This window comes from Vipera ursinii, assembly GCF_947247035.1.
Source record: "Vipera ursinii genome assembly, chromosome: W".
In the NCBI taxonomy this organism is placed as follows: domain Eukaryota; kingdom Metazoa; phylum Chordata; class Lepidosauria; order Squamata; family Viperidae; genus Vipera; species Vipera ursinii.
Genome location: NC_139522.1, coordinates 43,054,694 through 43,077,726, shown reverse-complemented (window position 1 = coordinate 43,077,726; position 23,033 = coordinate 43,054,694). Strand labels below are relative to the sequence as shown.

At 39.9% G+C, this 23,033-nt stretch overlaps 1 protein-coding gene across 1 annotated transcript in view; it reads left to right on the top strand.

Moving 5' to 3' along the window:
- The window catches only part of LOC310648260 (serine/threonine-protein kinase tousled-like 2), a 294,352-nt gene that overhangs the window by 139,037 nt on the left and 132,282 nt on the right, over window positions 1–23,033 (top strand). Inside the window, exons 13-15 of the mRNA XM_083376011.1 lie at window positions 7,818–7,915; window positions 8,545–8,626; window positions 14,922–15,013. Coding sequence (XP_083232137.1) covers window positions 7,818–7,915; window positions 8,545–8,626; window positions 14,922–15,013 — 272 coding nt within the window. The remainder of the gene's footprint in view (window positions 1–7,817; window positions 7,916–8,544; window positions 8,627–14,921; window positions 15,014–23,033) is intronic.

Sequence of the window (23,033 nt, the reverse complement as noted above, 5' to 3'; positions counted from 1 at the left end):
CCTACATGAAAAGGATTATACTTTTTTTTCTGACAGACATCAATCTTTTTCTAGGATTGATTTTATTTTGCTGACTAATGATTTTTTTTCTAGGATCAAGAAGGTAAAGATTTGTGCAAGAACTATTTCGGACCATAGTCCAGTTTGGTTAGAGATCAATAAGGACAATAGGGATAGGCGCTCGTGGCGTGTAAATGAGAATTTGTTTAGAAATCAGAGAAATGTGGAAGAATGTAAACAGCGTATGAAGGATTTTTTTGAAATTAATATGAATAAGGATACCTCTATGGACATGGTTTGGGATGCTAGCAAGGCCTACATGAGAGGGGTGTTGATATATATGAATAATAAATACAGACGTACTTTGGAAGCCAGAAGGAAAGAATTGGAGAATGAAATTAGGGAAAAAGAAAAGGTCTTAATTTTGAATCCATCGGATGTGAAGACTAAGGAGGTTATTAAGCTATTAAGAGGACAATTTGATAAATTGATGGCTGATCAAGTGGCAACCAACTTGCGGTTTGCTAGGCATAATACTTTTTGCAATGCTAATAAGCCAGGTAGATGGCTAGCTTATAGACTAAGGAAAAAGCAAAGGGCTTCTAATATAGATAAAATTGAACATAAGGGAAAGGTTGTGTTTCAACAGGATCTTATTAAGGAAGCCTTTGTGGATTTTTATTCTAAATTATATGCTAAGGAGAAGATTAATGAAAAAGACATTGATGTATATTTGGAGAATGCTAGCATCCCGGTTCTTACGCAAGCACAAAAAGAGGAGATTAACCAGTTGATAGCAGCAGAAGAAATTCTCATAGCAATTAAGGAATTGAAGTTGGATAAAGCGCCAGGTACGGATGGTTTGACTGCGGTTTACTACAAAAATTTACAAATGGAGTTGATAAAGCCGTTAAAGGAACTGTTCCAGACAATTCAGAGAGGGGGAAAGGTGCCTCCGTCTTGGAGAACTGCTTTTATCTCTTTGATTCCGAAGGAAGATCAAGATGTTACTCAAGTTAAAAACTATAGACCGATATCACTTTTAAATACAGATTATAAGATATTTGCTAAGGTGTTGGCTAACAGATTGATGAGGGTTCTGCAACAGGTGATTCATGGGGATCAAACTGGGTTTATTAGTGGTAGGCAAATGAAAAATAATGTGAGGCATATAGTTGATGTGTTAGAGTTTTTGGAAAGGAACAACCAGATCCCTGCGGCGCTAATTTTTTTAGATGCTGAAAAAGCTTTTGATCAATTGAATTGGCAATTTTTGATGAAAGTTTTAGATAAAATGAATTTTGGGGATAAATTTTTGCAACCAATTAGGGCATTGTATCAAAACCAAACTGCCCGAATAATAGTTAACAATAGTTTGACTGAAGCATGTAATATTGAGAAGGGCACAAGGCAAGGGTGTCCGTTATCGCCTTTACTATTTGTGTTAACATTGGAGATATTACTAGTAAAAATACGGAGTTCGGAAAGAATTAAGGGTATACAAATCAGAGATCAGGATTATAGACTGAGGGCGTTTGCAGATGATCTGGTTGTTACAGTGACCCAGCCAGAAAACTCTGTTGTGGACCTGATGGAGATAATAATGCAATATGGGAGGGTTTCTGGATTTAAAGTTAATGTACAAAAAACTAAAATTCTGGCCAAAAATATGACAGTATCGCAAAAGGCCCTTTTAGAAGGATTAACTGGATTTGAGATTGTTAAAAGGGTCAAATATTTGGGGGTGTTTTTGTCACCCTCTAATACAAAGTTATATAAAAATAATTATGAAAAACTATGGGGAAAAATTCAAAAAGAAATGGAGAGTTGGGAAAAATTGCAATTGTCTTTGTTGGGAAGAATCGCAGCAGTGAAAATGAATATCCTGCCTAAATTTTTATTCTTATTTCAAATGATACCGGTTCTTAAGAAAGATTCTAATTTGGAAGAATGGCAACGGGGTATCAATAAATTTGTTTGGGCAGGGAAAAGGCCACGAGTTAAACTTAAGATTATGCAGGATACTCGTGAAAGAGGTGGTCTTAAAATGCCCAATCTTAAATTATACTATGAAGCTGCTGCGTTAGCAGGGATAAGTGATTGGATTAATTTGACACAAGAGAGATTATTAAATCTTGAGGGCCACGACTTGTTATTTGGCTGGCATGCATATTTGTTGTAAGATAAGAAGGTAGATAGCGTGTTTAAAGTGCATATTTTAAGACAGGCATTGTTGAGAGTGGAAGAAGTATAGATACAAGTTAGACTGTAAGATGCCATTGTGGGCAATTCCAAAACACGCAATAGAAAACATAAATGTTGGATTCAAACATGACGTGACCACGTATAAGGAGATTCTAAGCTTGGAAAGAAGTGTATGGTGTTTAAAATCGTATAATCTCTTGCGAGATGAGAAGATTGTTCAAACTTGGTTTCAACATACTCAGTTACGGGCCAGGTGGAAAGAAGATCAGAAAACTGGTTTTGCAATGACTGATGAAAATTTGATAAAGCAAATTAGAAATCAGGGTCCAGCACATATCAAACGGATATATCTTGCATTGATAGAAATTGACTCAGAAACAGAACTTGTTAAAGATTGTATGATAAAATGGGCCCAGAATATCCAAGAAGTTATTACAATGGACACGTGGGAAAAGATCTGGGTGAGGAACGTAAAATTTACACAAGCTCAAAACTTAAGAGAGAACTTTTATAAAATGTTTTATAGATGGCATTTAGATCCTAAAAAGCTTGCAAGTATGTATCCGAACTATCAGCCAAAATGCTGGAGGTGTGGTGGTGAAGATGCAACATATTTTCACATATGGTGGACTTGTAAAAAGGTTAAGGCTTTTTGGATAAAAATTTGGTGGAATATGCAGAAGATCTTCAAGCAAAAGATAAAGTTTTGTCCGCAATTCTTTTTGTTGGGTATAATTACAGAAGCTACTGTTGTGGACACTAAGTTGATGTTGAATTTAATTACAGCAGCAAGACTTTTAATAGGTCAATATTGGAAGAAGGAGGAACTGCCGACTATAGAGGAATGGACTCTAAAGGTTTCTGACCTGGCAGAAATGGCAAAGATCTCGGCTTATTTGAAAGATCATTCGCAAGAACGCTATATTATGGAGTGGAAAAAATGGATTGAATATATCCAGAAGAAATATGGGACTAAAAAGTTTCATTTAGCATTTGAATAAGTCTTCCTTTCTATTTTCTTTTTTTTCCCTATATGAAATATTAGTATTGTTTGTAGTTATCATATATGAGCTAGAGAGTGATAGATTTAAGAATTTATTGTTGGTAGCATATGGATATTTATGATTGTTCTTTGTTTTTATACCCTGTACTTAGCTCTGGGAAGTCGGGGGGTAGGGGGGGTAGGGGGGGTAGGGGTAGGGAGGGATAGGTAGGGGAGGGGGAGAGGGGATTGTTAAAGATAAAATGTATTTTAAAACTTTTCAATAAAAAAAAGGGAAAAAATAGTTCCTGGAAACTACAGACCTATCAGCCTGAACTCAATACCTGGGAAGATTCTGGAAAAGATAATCAAACAACAAATCAGCGAACACCTAGATACAAACAAAGTCATCACTAAAAGTCAACATGGGTTTGTCAAAAACAGATCATGCCAGACAAATCTTATCACATTCTTTGACCAAGTGACAAAATTAGTGGACCAGAGGAATGCTGTAGATATAATTTACTTGGACTTCAGTAAGGCATTTGATAAAGTAGATCACAACCTACTACTTGATAAGATAGAAAAATGTGGGTTAGATAGCATCACCACCAGATGGATTCGTAGCTGGCTGACAGGCCATACTCAGCGTGTGGTCCTCAATGGAACCGCATCTACATGGAAGGAAGTGTGTAGTGGGGTGCCCCAGGGCTCTGTTCTGGGCCCAGTGCTCTTCAATATCTTCATTAACGATTTGGATGAGGGGATAGATGGGGAACTCATCAAATTTGCAGACGACACCAAGCTGGCAGGAATAGCCAATACTCCAGAAGATAGGCTTAAAATACAGCAGGATCTGGACAGACTCGAACACTGGGCGCTATCTAACAAAATGAAATTCAATGGTGAAAAAAGTAAGGTTCTACATTTAGGCAGGAAAAATCAAATGCACAGGTATAGTATAGGTGGTACCTTGCTCAATAGTAGTAACTGTGAGAGGGATCTCGGAGTCCTAGTAGACAATCACTTAAATATGAGCCAGCAGTGTGCTGCAGCTTCCAAAAAAGCCAACACAGTGCTAGGCTGCATTAATAGAGGGATAGAATCAAGATCAAGTGAAGTACTAATACCACTTTACAATGCTTTGGTAAGGCCACACCTGGAATACTGCATCCAGTTTTGGTCACCATGATGTAAAAAAGATGTCGAGACTCTAGAAAGGGTACATAGAAGAGCAACAAAGATGATTAGGGGACTGGAGGCTAAAACATATAGGAAACGGTTGCTGGAATTGGGTATGTGTAGTTTAACCAAGAGAAGAGTGAGGTGTGACATGATAGCAGTGTTCCAATATCTCAGGGGCTGCCACAAAGAAGAGGGAGTCAAGCTATTCTCCAAAGCACCTGAAAGCAGGACAAGAAGCAATGGATGGAAACTAGTCAAGGAGAGAAGCAACCTAGAACTAAGGAGAAACTTCCTGACAGTTAGAACAATTAACCAGTGGAACAACCTGCCTCCAGAGGTGGTGAATGCTCCAACACTGGAGGTTTTTAAGAAGAGACTGGACAGCCATTTGCCTGAAATGGTATAGGGTTTCCTGCCTGAGCAGGGGGTTGGACTAGATGACCTCCAAGGTCCCTTCCAACTTATTATTATTGTTGTTGCTGTTGTTGTTGTTATTGTTGTTGTTATTATTATTATTATTATTATTATTATTATTATTATTATTATTATTGTTGTTGTTGTTGTTGTTGTTGTTTATTCTGTTTCAGAATGTAGATTCTTCTGTGAAACTCTGTCTCAAACTTCATAGCTACCTGTTTCTAAACAGAAATATTACGTCTTAACAGTTGGCATATTTTCTATCTTTTTATACAAGTTACAGTGCTACTGTTTTAGCCCAGTAACAGGAAGCAAAAGCTTTTCCGGCTTCTCAGACAATTTTGTGTTGTAACAACACAGTGCTGTTTGTATTGTGTTCACAAAAGGCTAACCTCCTGATTCATTCTACTTCACTGTATCAAAGTATCTTGGGATTTTTAGATAGAAGCAAAATGTCAGGACCCACTTCAAGCTCACATCTTAAGAAAGCAGAACTCTTGGAAACAATTTCTTCCAAGCAGGAACTTTTATTAAGAGTAGGTGATAGCTGGCATAATAGACAGGATCTGAGCTTTTCCATGCAATGCAGTAGATTATAGTGTCTCCAAGCAGGACCCTACCCCATAGATCGACCACCCGATGTGGGATAGCCAATCCCCAAGTGTTAAGTCTGTTGTGGGAACCGGGGAGATAACATCAGCCCATCTCCAGCTCACGCAGCGAGGGTCGGCAGCTTCTTCACACCTTTCTCTGAGAGCGTAGATGTAAACCAGGCACTGAGGTTACATTCCTTATTTCCTCTTTTGTTCTTAACTGACAGTTTAAAAGATAAAGTTCAGAGAGAGAGATAACGCAGGAAACAGGATACAGACCCAGTAAACAAAGGATTACATTGTAGTGAATGGAGGAAGTGAAAGTAATAGCCCTTCAGACACATCCCCCCTCCTCGGAAGTATGGCAAAACCCAGGAAAAGGTGGAATGAAATAGAAATGAAATGAAATAAAGTAGAAATGGGTTTTGACACAAAGGCAGGTATAGGAAGACATGGTAGAGGTATACAAAGCCGTGCAGACATAAAATATGGATACCTCATAGTGTTAGTACTTGAGCTCACCTATTAAAAGTAAATGCAGGAAATTTTAACACAAACAAAAGTACTTTTTTACACAATGTGTAATTTAGATAGTTTTGAAAGGAGACTGGTCAAACTTAGGGAAAAATGAGCTATCAGTTATTAATTTTGATGGCTGTTTATTACCTTTGGAAGCACAGACAGCATATCTTAAAAGGCTGAGTTCTGAACACAAGCTACTTTTTAATAACAATCATGTAATAACCTTATGGCAGTTTGTGATCAATTCATCCAAGAAAAAAATATTTAGAGTGAGATCTTCTTCAAAGAAAAATGGAAAAAGAAGAAAAAGAACAAATGCCATCTCCTCCACTTAGAACACCAGAAAAAAAGCATAACACCAGAAAAGGTTTAGGTTTAGGTTTTATTTAATTTATATACCGCCCTTCTCCCTGGGGACTCAGGGCGGTTCACAGGGCATATATAATTACGATACAAAAGTTAAAATAAGATTAAACCAATGCCCAAATAAAAACAATAATACAATAATAAAAACAACTATTTTAAAAACCCATATTCCCCCATCAGGCCAGACCAGCTAATTCGAATAAATGGGTCTTCAGGCCGCGACGGAAGGTTCGGAGGTCTGATGTCATCCGGAGCTCCACCGGCAGTTGATTCCAAAGTGCCGGAGCGCCCACAGAGAAGGCCCTCCCCCTGGGGGCCACCAGTCGGCATTCTCTGACCGGAGGCACCCTGAGGAGGCCCTCTCTGTGGGAACGCACAGGGCGGAGGGGAGTTGACGCCGGCAGCAGGTGGTCCCTGAGGTAACCCGGACCCATGCCATGTAAGGACTTGAAGATCATAACCAAGACCTTGAACCTCACCCGGAAGACAACTGGTAGCCAATGCAGCTCGCGGAGCAAAGGTGTAACATGGGAGTACCGGGAAACTCCCAAGACAACTCTCGCGGCCGCATTCTGTACCAGTTGGAGCCTCCGAGTGGTCTTCAAGGGAAGCCCCATGTAGAGAGCATTACAGTAGTCAAGGCGAGAGGTCACGAGCGCATGAGTGACCGTGCACAGGGCATCCCGGTCCAGATAGGGCCGCAACTGGTGCACCAGGCGAACCTGGGCGAAAGCCCCCCTAGTCACGGCCACTATATGGTCTTCCAGGGTTAGCCGTGAATCTAGGAGGACTCCCAAGTTGCGAGCCCTATCCACGGGGGGGGGGGAGAACAAAAGCTTTTTGTTCTCTTGCAAGTTCACAGAAGGAGGGTTAGAAAAGCATAACATTACAACACTGCTGTAAATGAGAAAGAGTTGAGTGAGCGTTAGAGAAAGCATGTCTCCAAACTTTGGTAAGGGTATGAAAGAGTTGCAAATGAAAAAATAGAAATGTCAGAATAGGTCAGTGAAGTGAGAGCCAAATTTCAGTACCTTCTTCCAAAAAAATCCTGTTGTCTAAACAGTTCAAACACTTCTTAAACAAGACAAATTGTTCACAATATTTCTGTCTATGACAGACCTGGGCATTTTACATCCTGCAGGCCACATTCAGCCTGTGGGCGGTCCCAGTTCAGCCTGCAGCATCAGGGGGCAGGGTGGCATTGGGGGCAGGGGGTGGCGGCGGTGGCGACATTCCACAACAGTCCCAGTTTCTCATGTGGACCCTTGGGAAAATGAATTGGTCACTCCTGGTCTATGGATAACAAGCAGCCCTGTCCCTGTCCATGACAGGGGCCTCATAGCCAGTAATTCGCAGACTGCTGTCAAGCCCAATGTTTTAAATATTTTTTAAAAAACTCTCTTGTCTTTTTATTGACTGTTTACATACTACGACATGTTCCCCTGATTGAGAAATACTGTGTAAAGGAAAGCTGTTCTGCAGAGTTCCTTGTCTGGCAAACTTGGTTCAAAATCATCAGTATAGCTAAAGTGATGTTCTTTGTGCAGGAAGAAGCAGAGATTCAAGCAGAACTAGAGCGATTAGAACGGATTAGAAATCTGCATATCAGGGAATTGAAAAGGATACATAATGAAGATAATTCACAGTGAGTATTGGCCATAAGAGTGGCGCAAATTACAACCTTGTGAAAGATATCAACTTGATAAAATATGCTGAGAAATATTTGCTTAGAATTAACTTTGCTTAGAATTAATATTATTTATTAAATTTATATAGCATCTGACTCCCAGCTACTCTCATCAGTATATCCTTCCAAGCAACAAGGTAACCAAAACACAGAGGCAAAAGAAAAGCAGAAAAAAATTGTGTTGTGGTAGGCAGTGCAAGACAATCAAAGAAAGATTGACTGTGTTACAACAGATCCTAACTTGTGTGAAAAAGCAGGTAGTATTGTCTGAAATAGATTGCCAGTTCACCTGCATGCTCAAATCTTTCTACATATTATAGGCAGAAAATTAAGGAGAAAGTTCCTAACAGTGAAGACAATTAACCAGTGGAACAGCTTCCCTTCAGAAATCATGGATGCTCCATAACTGGAGGTTTTTAAGAAGAGACTGGACAGTCACTTGTCTGAGATGGTATAGGTTCTCCTGCTTGAGCGGGGGGCTGGACTAGAAGACCTCCAAGGTCCCTTCCAGCTCTATTCTATTCTAATTGCTTAAGACCATGTTCTAACCACTATATGGATAAAATATCCTGTTCTCTTCCCATCAGGTTTAAAGACCATCCAACATTAAATGATAGGTATTTGTTGTTACATCTCCTAGGCAGAGGAGGTTTTAGTGAAGTATATAAGGTAAGTAAATCACCTTTCTGTTTTGCTCAGTTAAACAGTGCAGAAGCTAAAGAGTTAGATACTTAGACTTCTGCCTTTCTCTTCTATGGAATCTGTCTGTCTAAGTAGAATTATTTGACTTGATAAATCAACAGGTTCACGTTAATGAAAGGTACGTCTGTATGCTAATCACAAGTAAATGAATTTTCTTGTGTTTAATTGTAGCATTGTCATTTCATACTCAGATACCATATTTGTCATGATGTTAAAGTTTTTTAGCATGTCAATCTTCAGAAAATGTCAGGGAATTATTTACTAATTCTATATTATTTACAGTTCATTCACAGTTTCCATAGATCACAAAATTTGCCAAAAGAGGAACTATTATTCATACATATATACATATACGTATACGTATACGTATACGTATACATATACATATACATATACGTATATATATATACGTATGGAAGATGAGCTGGAAGATGAGCCCCTCAGGTCGGAAGGCATCCAATATGCTACTGGGGAAGAGCAGAGGGCTAGTACTAGTAGCGCCAGAAAGAATGAAGCAACTGGGCCAAAGCTGAAAGGACGCTCAGCTGTGGATGTGTCTGGTGGTGAAAGGAAAGTCCGATGCTGTAAATATTTTTTCTCCATAGGAACCTGGAATGTAAGATCCATGAATCAAGGAAAGCTGGATGTGGTCAAACAAGAGATGACAAGACTAAACATCGACATCTTAGGTATCAGCAAACTAAAATGGACAGGAATGGGTGAATTTAATTCAGATGACCATCAGGTATACTACTGCGGGCAAGAATCCCTCAGAAGAAATGGAGTAGCCTTCATAGTCAATAAAAAAGTAGGAAAAGCAATACTGGGATACAATCCTCAAAATGACAGAATGATCTCAGTTTGAATCCAAGGCAAACCATTCAATATCACAGTAGTCCAAGTCTATGCCCCAACCACCGGTGCTGAAGAGGATGAAATTAATCGGTTCTATGAAGCCCTACAGCACCTTATAGAACTAACACCCAAAAATGATGTCCTTATCATCATGGGGGATTGGAATGCTAAAGTAGGAAGCCAAAAGATAACTGGAATAACAGGCAAGTTTGGCCTTGGAGTACAAAATGAAGCAGGGCACAGGCTGATAGAATTTTGTCAAAAGAATACGATGGTCATAGCAAACACTCTTTTCCAACAACCCAAGAGACGGCTTTACACATGGACATCACCAGACGGTCAACACAGAAATCAGATTGACTATATGCTCTGCAGCCAAAGATGGAGCTCTATACAGTCAGTAAAAACAAGACCAGGAGCTGACTGTGGATCAGACCATGAGCTTCTTGTTGCAAAGTTTAGGCTTAAATTAAAGAAAGTAGGGAAAAGCACTAGGCCAGTCAGGTATGAATTAAATCATATCCCTGTTCAATATACAGTAGAGGTGACAAATTTATTTATTTATTTATTATTATATTTGTATACCGCCCTTCTCCCGAAGGACTCAGGGCGGTGAATAGATTTAAGGAATTAGATCTGATAGACAGAGTGCCTGAAGAACTATGGACAGAGGTTTGCAGCATTGTACAACAGGTAGCAACCAAAACCATCCCAAAGAAAAAGAAATGCAAGAAAGCAACATGGCTGTCTGAGGAAGCTTTGCAAATAGCTGAGGAAAGGAGGGAAGCGAAAGGCAAGGGAGAAAAAGAAAGATACGCCCAATTAAATGCAGAATTCCAAAGAATAGCTAGAAGAGATAAGAATGCCTTCTTAAATGAACAGTGCAAAGAAATAGAAGAAAACAATAGAATAGGGAGGACCAGAGATCTTTTGAAGAAAATTGGAGAGATGAAAGGAACGTTTCATGCAAAAATGTGCATGATAAAGGACCAAAATGGCAGGGACCTAACAGAGGCAGAAGAGATTAAGAAGAGGTGGCAAAATTACACAGAAGAACTATACAAGAATGAGCTTAATGTCCCTGATAATCACAATGAGGTGGTCACTGACCTCGAGCCAGACATCCTATAATGTGAAGTGAAGTGGGCCTTAGAAAAGCTGAGCAACAACAAAGCTAGTGGAGGTGACAGTATTCCAGCTGAGCTATTCAAAATCTTAAAAGACGATGCAGTAAAAGTGCTACACTCAATTTGCCAGCAAATTTGGAAAACTCAACAGTGGCCACAGGATTGGAAAAGATCAGTTTACATTCCAATTCCAAAGAAAGTGTTCTGTACCAGCCTGCTACCGGCCCTGCAGAAAAGGCAGGGACAACCCCTTTTACAAGAAGGCAAGAGGCTGGAATTACGCCTGCCAAATTTATTGCTACAAAAACAAATAGAACAAGACACGAACCAAGAAACAGGAGCTTTTCAAGCGGTTGCCTTCAGCAAACCAGCCCTCCCATGCATTCCCCCTTAAATACAGTTCAGGGCGTGGCTTCTCTCTGCCTCCTTCCGAGGAGCCCCATTGCCTTCCTCTGTTTACTCCTGATTTATTTATTTATTTTTATTTATTTTAATTCCATTTATATCCCGCCCTTCTCCGAAGACTCAGGGAGGCTTACAAGCTTAGCAGTAGCCTTCATTCTATGTATATGCCTGCTTATTAGGGCTTTCACACACACACACCCAAGCGGCATTATTACAAAGTCAGCTTATTGCCCCCAACAATCTGGGTCCTCATTTTACCTACCTCGGAAGGATGGAAGGCTGAGTCAACCTTGAGCCTGGTGGGAGGCGAACCTGCACTAATTGCAGGCAGCTGGTGTTACTTAAGGAGGCATTAGCCCACTGCTCCACCAAGGCTTGATTGACTGCCTCCTGCGTCGGGCGTCCTTACAGGGCCAGCTGTGGGTCATCTTCATCCACGCTGTCAGGCTCACACAGCTGGGTGCGTCGTGACCAGATGAGAGGGGCCTGGCTGAGGGCTCTCATCAAGCTGTCCAATCCCCTCAGCAAGCTCTTCAACACCCCCCTCCTCCTCCTCTGAGTCGTCCAACCCAACTGCTGAACCCACAGGCTGACCCTGAATCACAACAGAAAGGCAGTGCCAAAGAATGTTCAAACTATCGCACCATTGCACTCATTTCTCATGCTAGTAAAGTTATGCTTAAAATCCTACAAGCTAGACTCCAGCAGTATGTGGATGCAGAACTACCAGAAGTACAGGCAGGATTTTGAAGAGGCAGAGGAACTAGAGATCAAATTGCTAACATACGCTGGATCATGGAGAGAGCTAGAGAGTTCCAGAAAAACATCTACTTCTGCTTCATTGACTATGCTAAAGCCTTTGACTGTGTGGATCATAACAAACTGTGGCAAGTCCTTAAAGAGGTGGGTGTACCAGACCATCTTATTTGTCTCTTGAGAAACCTATATGCGGGCCAAGAAGCAACAGAGACTCCTGCGAGTCTCTTGGACTGCAAGGCGATCAAACCGGTCAGTCCTAGAGGAGATCAACCCTGACTGCTCTTTAGAAGGCCAGATCCTGAAGCCAAAACTCAAATACTTTGGCCACCTAATGAGAAGGAAGGACTCACTGGAGAAGAGCCTAATGCTGGGAAAGATTGAGGGCAAGAGAAGAAAGGGACGACAGAGAATGAGGTGGCTGGATGGAGTCACTGAAGCAGTAGGCGTGAGCTTAAATGGACTCCAGAAGATGGTAGAGGACAGGAAGGCCTGGAGGAACGTTGTCCATAGGGTCGCGATGGGTCGGACACGACTTCGCAGCTAACAACAACAACAACAACCACTGATTGGTTCAAAATTGGGAAAGGAGTCCGGCAAGGCTGTATACTGTCGCCTTGCCTATTTAACTTATATGCAGAGCACATCATGAGAAAGGCAGGGCTAGATGAATCAAAAGTTGGGATTAGGATTGCCGGAAGAAACATCAACAACCTAAGATATGCAGATGATACCACTCTAATGGCAGAAAGTGAAGAGGAACTAAAGAGCCTCTTGTTGCGAGTGAAGAAGGAGAGTGCAAAACGTGGGTTGAAACTAAACATTAAGAAAACCAAGATCATGGCATCTGGCCCTCTCAATTCCTGGCAAATAGATGGGGAAGAAATGGAGATAGTGACAGATTTTATTTTCCTGGGCTCCAAGATCACTGCAGATGGGGACTGTAGCCAAGAAATTAAAAGACACTTGCTCCTCGGGAGGAAAGCCATGGCAAATCTAGACAGCACACTAAAAAGCAGAGACATCACCCTGTCAACAAAAGTGTGTATAGTCAAGGCTGTGGTCTTCCCAGTTGCAATGTATGGCAGTGAAAGTTGGACCATAAGAAAGGCTGAGCACCAAAGAATTGAAGCCTTTGAACTCTGGTGCTGGAGAAGACTCCTGCGAGTCCCTTGGACTGCAAGGCGATCAAACCTGTCAGTCCTAGAGGAGATCAACCCTGACTGCTCTTTAGAAGGCCAGATCCTGAAGCTAAAACTCAAATACTTTGGCCACCTAATGAGAAGGAAGGACTCACTGGAGAAGAGCCTAATGCTGGGAAAGATTGAGGGCAATAGAAGAAGGGGACGACAGAGAATGAGGTGGCTGGATGGAGTCACTGAAGCAGTAGGCGTGAGCTGAAATGGACTCCAGAAGATGGTAGAGGACAGGAAGGCCTGGAGGAACGTTGTCCATAGGGTCGCGATGGGTCGGACACGACTTCGCAACTAACAACAAATATATATATATATATATATATATATATATATATATATATATATATATATATATATATATATATATATATATATATATATATATATATATATATATATATATATATATATTCTTCATACACTTTCAGGCCCAGCAATGTGCTTACTTTCAATCCAATTCTTCTACTGTATAGAAGCTGATAAAAAGCCATCTGACTTCCATAGTATTTTGGATTATGGATCTTCCATTTGTTTCCCCAACTCTATATCCCAAGCTTCATTTTCACCTGCAGGGAGGTCACCTAATTCCTAATCCAATAATAATAATTTCTTTTAAATTATTCCTTTAGGTGCTGGTGGGATAATTAATTATTATTTTCTCAGAATGTATTAAGCAGTGAAATGCTGGATCTCTTACATCCTTCTTATTAAAGAAATATTTTTGAATTATTCATGTGGATCAAGAAAATAATCACAAATAGGTTGTCAATTATCTCTTCCTTGTTACATATATTATAAAAATCTGTTAGCCTACAAAGGTCAAAGTCTTTTCATACCTTTAATGTAACTGTCCTGTGTTGAATATAAAATCCTGAATATATTATTAACAGTGTTGGGGAGGCAATATGCTCCTACATACATTCAGAGATACTTGAAACAGGTTGCTTGATAATAGAATTTTCAAAATGGAACTCATTTCCACCATCTTCCCTACTTCTGAGACCTATAAAGAATCCATTGACTCATAATCTTTTAGTATTCAGTTCAGTTCAAACCATTATATTTAAATATTCCTTTTCCATTTTTTATTTTTTTTCTCCAAACGGGAATAGTTTTTATCAAATAATTTATTAATTGTTGTTATATTTATGCCTAAATATTTAAAATATTTATATACTATCAATCTACTTAAAATATTACATGCCTCTGTTTTTAGAAGTGTAAGAACAATCATTTGTGAACTGTTTTAACCTGAATAGTTTTACATTTTTTTCCAGCTCTGTTCTAATGTATTTTGCTGACTAAATAAAATTTGAAAAAGGTAATTCCATATACTGTATACTCATGGGTAAGCCAATAATTTTAGATGCCAAAATATACCCCCAAAATTGGATTTGGCTTATCTGCAGATGGGTTTATATGGGAGTATATACATTATATCATCTGCAAACAAATTCAAGTCTTATTTCCTATTTTTATCCCTTTGAATTCCTTGTTACTCCGAAGTACTACTATTACAGGTTTTTATAACAAAACTAGAGGGTTAATAGGCAGCCTTGCTTACTACCTCTTGAAACACTGGATAAATACCCAGTTTTAAACTTTTATATGAAACCAATTTTTGACTTTAGCATTTTAAGTATTTCTAGTCAACAAAAGTTAAACATTTAAGTGTTTCTCTGATTTCTTTCTATAAAAATATAAAATATACAGTATATTTTATAAAAATATGCTGCTCAGAGTCCCTGTATCAGTAAGATGGGTGGCATAGAAATTTAATAAATAACACTATAGAAACTTTTAGCATAGTACATATTAAAGTACACAAAAATACAATTCATAACTGATCTTTTTCATAATTTATTTAGAGATGGCAGTCTTTGTGGTGTTTTTGCCTACTTACTAGCTATCATTCTCTTTCAGGCATTTGACTTAACAGAACAGAGGTATGTAGCAGTAAAAATTCACCAGTTAAATAAAAACTGGAGGGATGAAAAGAAAGAAAATTACCACAAGTGAGTATTTCTGAGTATTTGATTGCAGGGTATGTACAGGTTGTCCTCAACTTACAACAGTTCATTTAGTGACCATTTGAAGTTACATTACTGAAAAAGTGACTTATGACCCTTTTTCACACTTACGACCATTACATCATCCCCATGGTCACGTGATCAAAATTCAGATGCTTGGCAACTAGTTCATATTTATGACCATTGCAGTGTCCCAGGATCATGTGATCACCTTTTGCAACCTTATGACATGCAAAGTCATTGGGAAAACTAGATTCACTTAACAATCGTATTACTAACTTAACTGCAGTGATTCACTTAAGAAAGTTCATAAAATGGGGCAAATTCACTTAAGTGTCTCACTTAGCAACAGAAAAAATGGAGGCCAGTTGCAGTCATAAGTCGAGGACTACCTGTATAGGATAAATGGGTATATTTTTGTATTAACTTGTGTTTTAAGTTTTTATTAAGAAGGTTGTTTATAACTTGTAAATGGAAATATAGTTAGAAAAAATGTAAATACAAATTTTGTTTCTAGATACTGTCAGGAGCAAGCAAGCAGAGCCACTTGTTAATAGCAAAAGTCGGTAACTTTGTTGTTTACCATCTATGTTACAAGAATCTCACCAGACTGGGTGCCTTCCCCTGGGAATGACTAGATAGGGCTTTCTGGACCTTGGGGGAAGTCAAGCTTATGCCACTTGCAGCTGCGCAAGGACTCTAAGCTAGGCCCTCACTTGACCACTCCTTCCAGCCTAGCTGGTGGGTTCCCAATAGTTACTTTTATTTGAAAAACATGAAATGTCTGTTCCCTGTGAGTCAAATTTAATCACTGTCCATTTCTGCATAATAGATACTGTCAGGAGCAAGCAAGCAGAGATACTTGTTAATAGCAAAAGTTGGTAACTTTGTTGTTTACCATCTATGTTACAAGAATCTCACCAGACTGGGTGCCTTCCCCTGGGAATGACTAGATAAGGCTTTGTGGACCTTGGGGGAGGTCAAGCTTATGCCACTTGCAGCTGCGCAAGGACTCCAAGCTAGGCCCTCAGTTGACCACTCCTTCTAGCCTAGCTGGTGGGTTCCCAACGGTTACTTTTTTTTGAAAAACATGAAATGTCTGTTCCCTGTGGATCAAAAATTAATCACTGTCCATTTCTGCATAATAAATGGTTGAAAGGGAGCATCTGAAAAAAGGGGTAAAAGCACTATAAAGATAATCCTTGATATTACAACCCTTTATTTAGCAATTGTTCAAAGTTACAGTGGCACTGAAAAAAGTTACAACTGTTGTAGCATTCCCACAGTCACATAATCAAAATTTGGGCACATGGCAACTGGCATGTATTTACGACAGTTGCAGTGTCCCAGGGTTATGTGATCACCATTTGTGACCTTGCCAGCTGGCTTCCAACAAGCAAAGTCAATAGGGGAAGCCAGATTCTCTTAACAACTGTAATTCACTTAACAACTGCAGTGATTCACTTAACTGTGGCAAAAAAGGTCATAAAATTGGGCACAGCTCACTTAACTGCCTTGCTTAGCAATGGAAATTCTCATTCCAATTGTGGTAGTAAGTCAAGAACTGCCTGTATTCAAGGACAACTCAACAAGCAAATGGGATTAGTAAAAGGAATTTGTCTGGAGAAAGACACAAGAAACAGAGGAGAGTGACCAAAGGTACTGTATACTCTGAGAGACTGTGGGTTGAAAAGATTATCTGGTGAATAGTTGCTAATTGCCTGTTGTAGGTGATTATGTACTGCAGGCATGTGTCATGCAGAAACCACACCCACCCCATTGCCAGCAATGGGGGAAAAGTCCCAATACGTCACGCGACATCATGTGGCGTCACGTGATGTTGTGAGTTTGATATGCCTGATGCACTGTAATTGCTTCCTGCTGAGTAAGCAGAGAGTGTACTGTAGGAGGAATGTAAGACAGCTGTGTTCCACAGAGTACGTTCACTGAGTTAACAGGAAGAGCTACCTGTAAAATTTGATGGGGGAGTCTCTATAATCAAATTTCTTATTAGCAAACAGACTAGCAAGAGAATTTGAGAAAAGAACAAGAAGAAATAAATTCTTTCTACTAGTAGTAGCTTAATACACTGAAGTGAAGATGAATGGACAGGACTCTGCTGCCATGACCTGTAGTGCTTACATTTGGCATGTTCACATTTGTGTCTGAAAACCATCCAACATCTATTTTCAGCAAGGGCAGACTTCTAGCAGTATTTGAAAAAGATGTTAGAAGACCAGAGCAGTGATAATTAAGCTGATAAGAGGGAATGAAGTCTTACTAGATCAAAGAAAAGAAGTAATACAATACGATCTGATAGAGGAAGCAAGTCTCAATGAGCAGAACAGCCAAATGAAGAAGCAAGATAAAAGTGACAGCCAGAATCAGGAGATGCATAAGACTTTTTGCACATCTCAAATCCAGAAACAGCTTTAAAGGATTTAGAGATAAAACAGGCTCCAGGTTTTCAACGAAAGAAAAAAAGATAGTGTGGAAAGGGAGACAAGATGTAGGCTCTCGAAAAGATAAGAGGTCTATAGCTGTGCCCACAAGAAAAAGAGAAGAGTTGTGATATTTGTTGGGTCACTGTTAGGAGTAATTAAAACAAGTGAGCCCATCGGCTTTCAGAGTATGTTACCTGCCAGGACATCGATCAGGGATTTGATAGAACAGCTACCAAAATTTACAAGTGTATTGATAATAAATGTGTTCCTACTAATCCAAGTGGGAATTATAGTTTCAAAGAATGACTACAATTGTATCACCGTTGGCTTTGAAAATCTAGAAAGAAAATTCAAGAACTTGGGACTCAAACTTCTTTTCCATTCTGAAAGAGGACTGGAAAGGGAAAGAATACTGCCAGGTGGATGCCTGGTTATGCAGATTGTGTTGACAGAGATTTGGTTGCTGGGACCATCATCAGAGTTAACTGTAGAATGGGCTACCAGTATGCGAGGAATTGCATTAATATATTTGGCTGGAAAATGTGAATTTTATCATCTTGATCGGTTTCAATTGGAGGTTGATGTATAGAACATGCCATTGGTTTTATTTGATCCTGCTGAGATAAATTATTCTCCTAGTTTTTTGTAGATTTAGTATTTTACATCTTTATTTTTAATATGTGTTTCCTGAAGCCAAATTATATACTGTTTTAATTTTTTTAGGTAGTGAAATACTTTTTTTCCTTTTGGGTGAGTTGGCTCCATTTATGTTCCGGATTAAACATCTGTATTCCATAGTTAATGAACTATTTTTGAAAAGTCTATGCCCATAGCCCTCAACTCCTCATCATTTTTTCTTATTTCCAGCTGATCATATATTTGTTTCTCAATTTGTGTCAGCATTTTCTCCTCCCTTCCTTTCTGGGTCTCTTGTAATTCAGTTTTGTATTTCTCAACAAATTATCTGGCCTTTTGCACAGTCTTCTTAACTTCCTCTTTTACCACTTTGGGTGTTGCGGGAGATATAACGTTCTGGTTCTTGCACTTCTGGCGGCCTCAACCATTGTTATTTGATGCTGTTGTTGTGTGTCTTTGATGTCATCTTTCCATCTTCTTCTGGGTCTGCCTCATGTTCTCTGGCCTTCTCCTCTTTTTGTATATGCCTTGTATGTTATAGAACAGGGCTTTTCAACCTTTTCACCCATTGTACCACTTTTAGGATATGGCAACATCTGAGTACCACCAGTCGCCTAGCAAGGTGTCAAAAACTTGATGACCAAAAAAAATAAGGAAAAAAGTGATGAAGTACAGGTAGTTCTCGACTTACAACAGTTCGCTTAGTGACTGTTCAAAGTTACAATGGCACTGGAAAAAGTGCCCCCTAATCCACAGCCAAGTAAGACGCCTGCCCGCCCGGCGGCACTCTTCCTCCTGTCCGAGGTTTTCATTGTTGTGAGCATTTCTGTTGAGGATTGGCAGCGGGGGTGGGGTGGGGTGTGTTTGGTTTTTATCCCCCCTGTCTGCTGGGTGTTTTCAGCAGGTTTTGGTCACTTCACCTGACCCTGGGACACTGACCATCACAAATATGAATCAGTTGCCAAGCATCTGAATGTAAATCACAAGACCCTGGAGATGTTGCAACATTCCAGCTGATCAGCGCTTCTTCTGGGCTGAGCAGAAGTGCCAGGATCAGCGCAGAACTCCAGCTGGAACCTGGCGCTGATCTTGGTGCTTCCACTGAGCCCTGACAGCCCTGCAGCTCCAGCCATCTCTCGCTCAGGCTTGTGCAGTGCTGCCACCAGTTCAGCTCATTCCCCTCCCCCGCTACCACTTTTCTAGGATGGTTGTGTACCACCTGCCAGGTGCCAATATACCACAGGTGGTACCCATACCATTGGTTGAAAAGCCCTGTTATAGAATTCCAAGACATTCTTTCCAGGTGAGCAAACCACTTAAATTGCTGTCTTTGTATGTAGTTTTAAGATTGGTTCTATTCCAGTTGTTTCTCTTATCTCATTTTTTATTTTATCCCTTCTGGTCTCTGGCAGCTTTCCTCAAATGTTTCATTTCCATGGTGAATAATTTTCACTTACGTTTTATTGTAAGTGTCCATGTTTGGCACTGGTAACATAGGATGGGGATGAATATGCTTTGTATGAGATGAAAAAATACTTTGCACAGTATTTAGTCTAAATCTTGTTTGTTGGAGGGTAAATTCTATGCCTTCTAACTTTTCCCAGCGGAATGAGATCTTTTTTGTTTTAATATCTCAGTCAGGAAACAGTAATCTTTTCTTTTATGTAGGTTTCTAATAGGAATTTCTTTTAAAATAATTACATCTGCATTGTAGATTTTAAATTTGGAATTGAAGTGACGTTGGAGGATTTGTTGTCTTGTTACTTTCCTTACAAAATGCACCAACACATCTCTTGGAACCTTTCTTATTGTGTATTAAGAGTAAGTTCTATATATTTTGTCAATCTCTTTTTGGAAATCTACTTGCCAATCAAGGAAATCAGCCAAGGCTTAGGTCACCTTTTCCTGGATGTTTTCATCTGAGTCCTCTGAGATAGCTAAGTATTTTTTTTTACAAATTTTTATTTTATTTCCAAAGTTAAAATATAAAATAAAGAGAAAAGAAACAAACTAACAACCACCAGACACTAATAATAAAAATAAAAAACAGGTGTACAAAAAGAAAAAAATAACAAATGATGAATATATCATTCACACATTAAACATAAAAAGTCCACCCTGTTTGAATGCTGAAAAATCTATCAAAAATATCTGATGCATTCTCCTCCCCTGACATAATGGGTCTAAAAGTAATTATAAACTTCCCCATCTATATTTAATAGTGAAAAAGGATCTTTGGGATAACTATGACCTGGATGACTGAGAATCTCCATAGACCAGGGGTCCCCAGCCCCCGGTCCATGGACCACTATTGGGCCACGGCATGCCAGCAACTGGTCTGCACAAACAAGAAAAGCCCCATCCATGAGATGCAGGCAGCACACAAAACCATGCACCCTCCGGTCCATGGAAAAATCTATCTCCACGGAAACAGTCCCTGGTGCCCAAAAGGTTGGGGACCTCTGCCATAGACAACTGAAAAACCACCTCCACTGCTGAATGAAAGCTTAAGCCATTGCTTACAGACATGAAGCAAGGTGGCTAAATGTGGAATTCTGACATAAACTTAAGAAAGATAAATTACTGGAAAGAGCATGCCCTGGAGTTAATCAACCTTGACGTTTTTATGCAAGCCTTGTGAGAGCATTTCGAAGACCCTCTTGTAGCCAGGCATGCAGAGAACCACATCTGAGCCATTAAGCAGGGGAACGCCATTTGCGTGGAAAACCTACTCCCATTAATGAAAGATATGTTGGGACACCTTGCCAAGGGAGGACTTTTACAAAATTGGACTTGAAAGGCATATTATCGAGTGAGAATGAAGAAAGGCAATGAGTGGAAAATGGCATTTAATTGCCTGTTGGGTTGTTACCAGTTTTGAGTATTGCCTTTTGGACTGTCTTTATGCAGTTGATAAATGAGGTCCTGGATGAGCATTTATTCAAAGGAGTTTTGGTGTATTTAGATGACGTTTTAATTTACAACAAAATGATGGAAGAACATGTGAAACTAGTCAGACTGGTACTTGAAAAGCTTAGAAAAGCCCAGTTTTACGCAAATCTATCCAAATGTGACTTTCGTAAAATAAAACTGGACTACCTAGGATACTGAATCTCGCAGGATGGCATACACATGGACCCTGGAAAAGTGCCCATAGTCTTAGATTGGGAAGCACCTTGGACGAGGAAACAACTGCAGAGTTTCCTCAGCTTTGCCAACTTTTACCAGCAGTTTATCCCTGCTTTTGTTCAAACTGCCTTGCCCATCACGAATCTTTTAAAAACTAAAGGGGTTGTCAAACTCGAGCCAAGTCAACCCTTAAAGTGGTCAATGGAGTGCCAAGCAGCATTTGAAAAGCTAAAACGCCCGTTCACAACTGAGCCAGTCTTAAAACACCCTGACCACAAGCCGTTCATTCAGGCAGACACTAGCAATGTGGCCGTGGGAGCAGTGCTCCTTCAAAATAACTCAAAAGGAGAATTACAACCCTTCACCTACACCTCACACAAAGTGTTGTGATTCAGTGTCAGCCTGTGCTCCCAGCAGCTGAGTCCGATGAATCTGAGGAGGAGGAGGAGGAGGAGGGGTTTGGAGAACCTTTGGTGTCAGAGGGAGGCTCTGATGCACTGCAGGACTCTCAGCCTGGCCCCTCCAGTCATGTTCCTCATGAGGCTCAGCTGTGTGAGTAGGAGGTGTCGGACTTAGAGGAGTCACAGCTGAATCTGTTCAGAGACGCTAGAAGCAGAAGGCAATCCAGCAGAGCAGAGAAGAGAAAATCAATAAGGCAACTCAGTGAGAGGAGGAGAAGGCAGTGAGAAGCCATGCCTTGGGAATGATAATAAAAGGGGAAGGTGTGGGCGGGGCTGGTTGCTGAAGGCAACTGTTTGGAGACATTCTAAGCGAATCCTGGTCTGTTTAACTCGTTTGTTGACTCTTGTTTGATATTTTGATTCATTTATTGAAGGAAATATTCTGTTGCTTTTTTGTTTGAACTGTAAATAAATTTGGGTTGGGTTTTTCCAGCCTATTGACTGTAAAAAGGAAAAAGGGGTTATCCCTGACACACAAACAGGGCCGGTCGTAGGCTGGAACAGAACACAAACTCTCTGAAGCGGAGAGGTGCTGGGCTGTCTGGGAGAAAGAAGCCTATGCGTTCCGCTGGGCTCTCCTCACTTAGAGACAATTTTTAGAAGGCAGTAAGATCCCTTTCGAAGTATGGACCGACCACAAGAATCTGGAGGCACTCAAAACCCCTTGAAAGTTATCTCCCAAACAAGTTCAGTGAGCTCAATACCTCAATTGTTTTAACTTCACCCTGTGCTATTTGCCCAGGGGAAAACAATTCCTCGTAGATGCCCTTTACAGAATGTCACATGCTTGGTGATAGTCTTGTAGCACATTCCAGTCTTGTGTAGGTCTACAATCTTGTCCCTGACATCCTTGGACAGCTCTTTGGTCTTGGCCATGGTAGAGAGTTTGGAATCTGATTGATTGATTGCTTCTGTGGACAGGTATCTTTTATACAGGTAACAAACTGAGATTAGGAGCACTCCCTTTAAGAGAGTGCTCCTAATTTCAGCTCATTACCTGTATAAAAGACACCTGGGAGCCAGAAATCTTGCCGATTGATAGGGGATCAAATATTTATTTCACTCATTAAAATGCAAATCAATTTATAACATTTTTGAAATGCGTTTTTCTGGATTTTTTTGTTGTTATTCTGTCTCTCACTGTTAAAATAAACCTACCATTGAAATTATAGACTGATCATTTCTTTGTCAGTGGGCAAACAAACAAAATCAGTAGAGGATCAAATATTTTTTTCCCCTCACTGTACTTCATCAAACGGCAATAGGTCTCCCCAATCATTCTGTTCATAATTTACATAGCATCTTATATATTGTTCTATCATTGCATTCAAATGT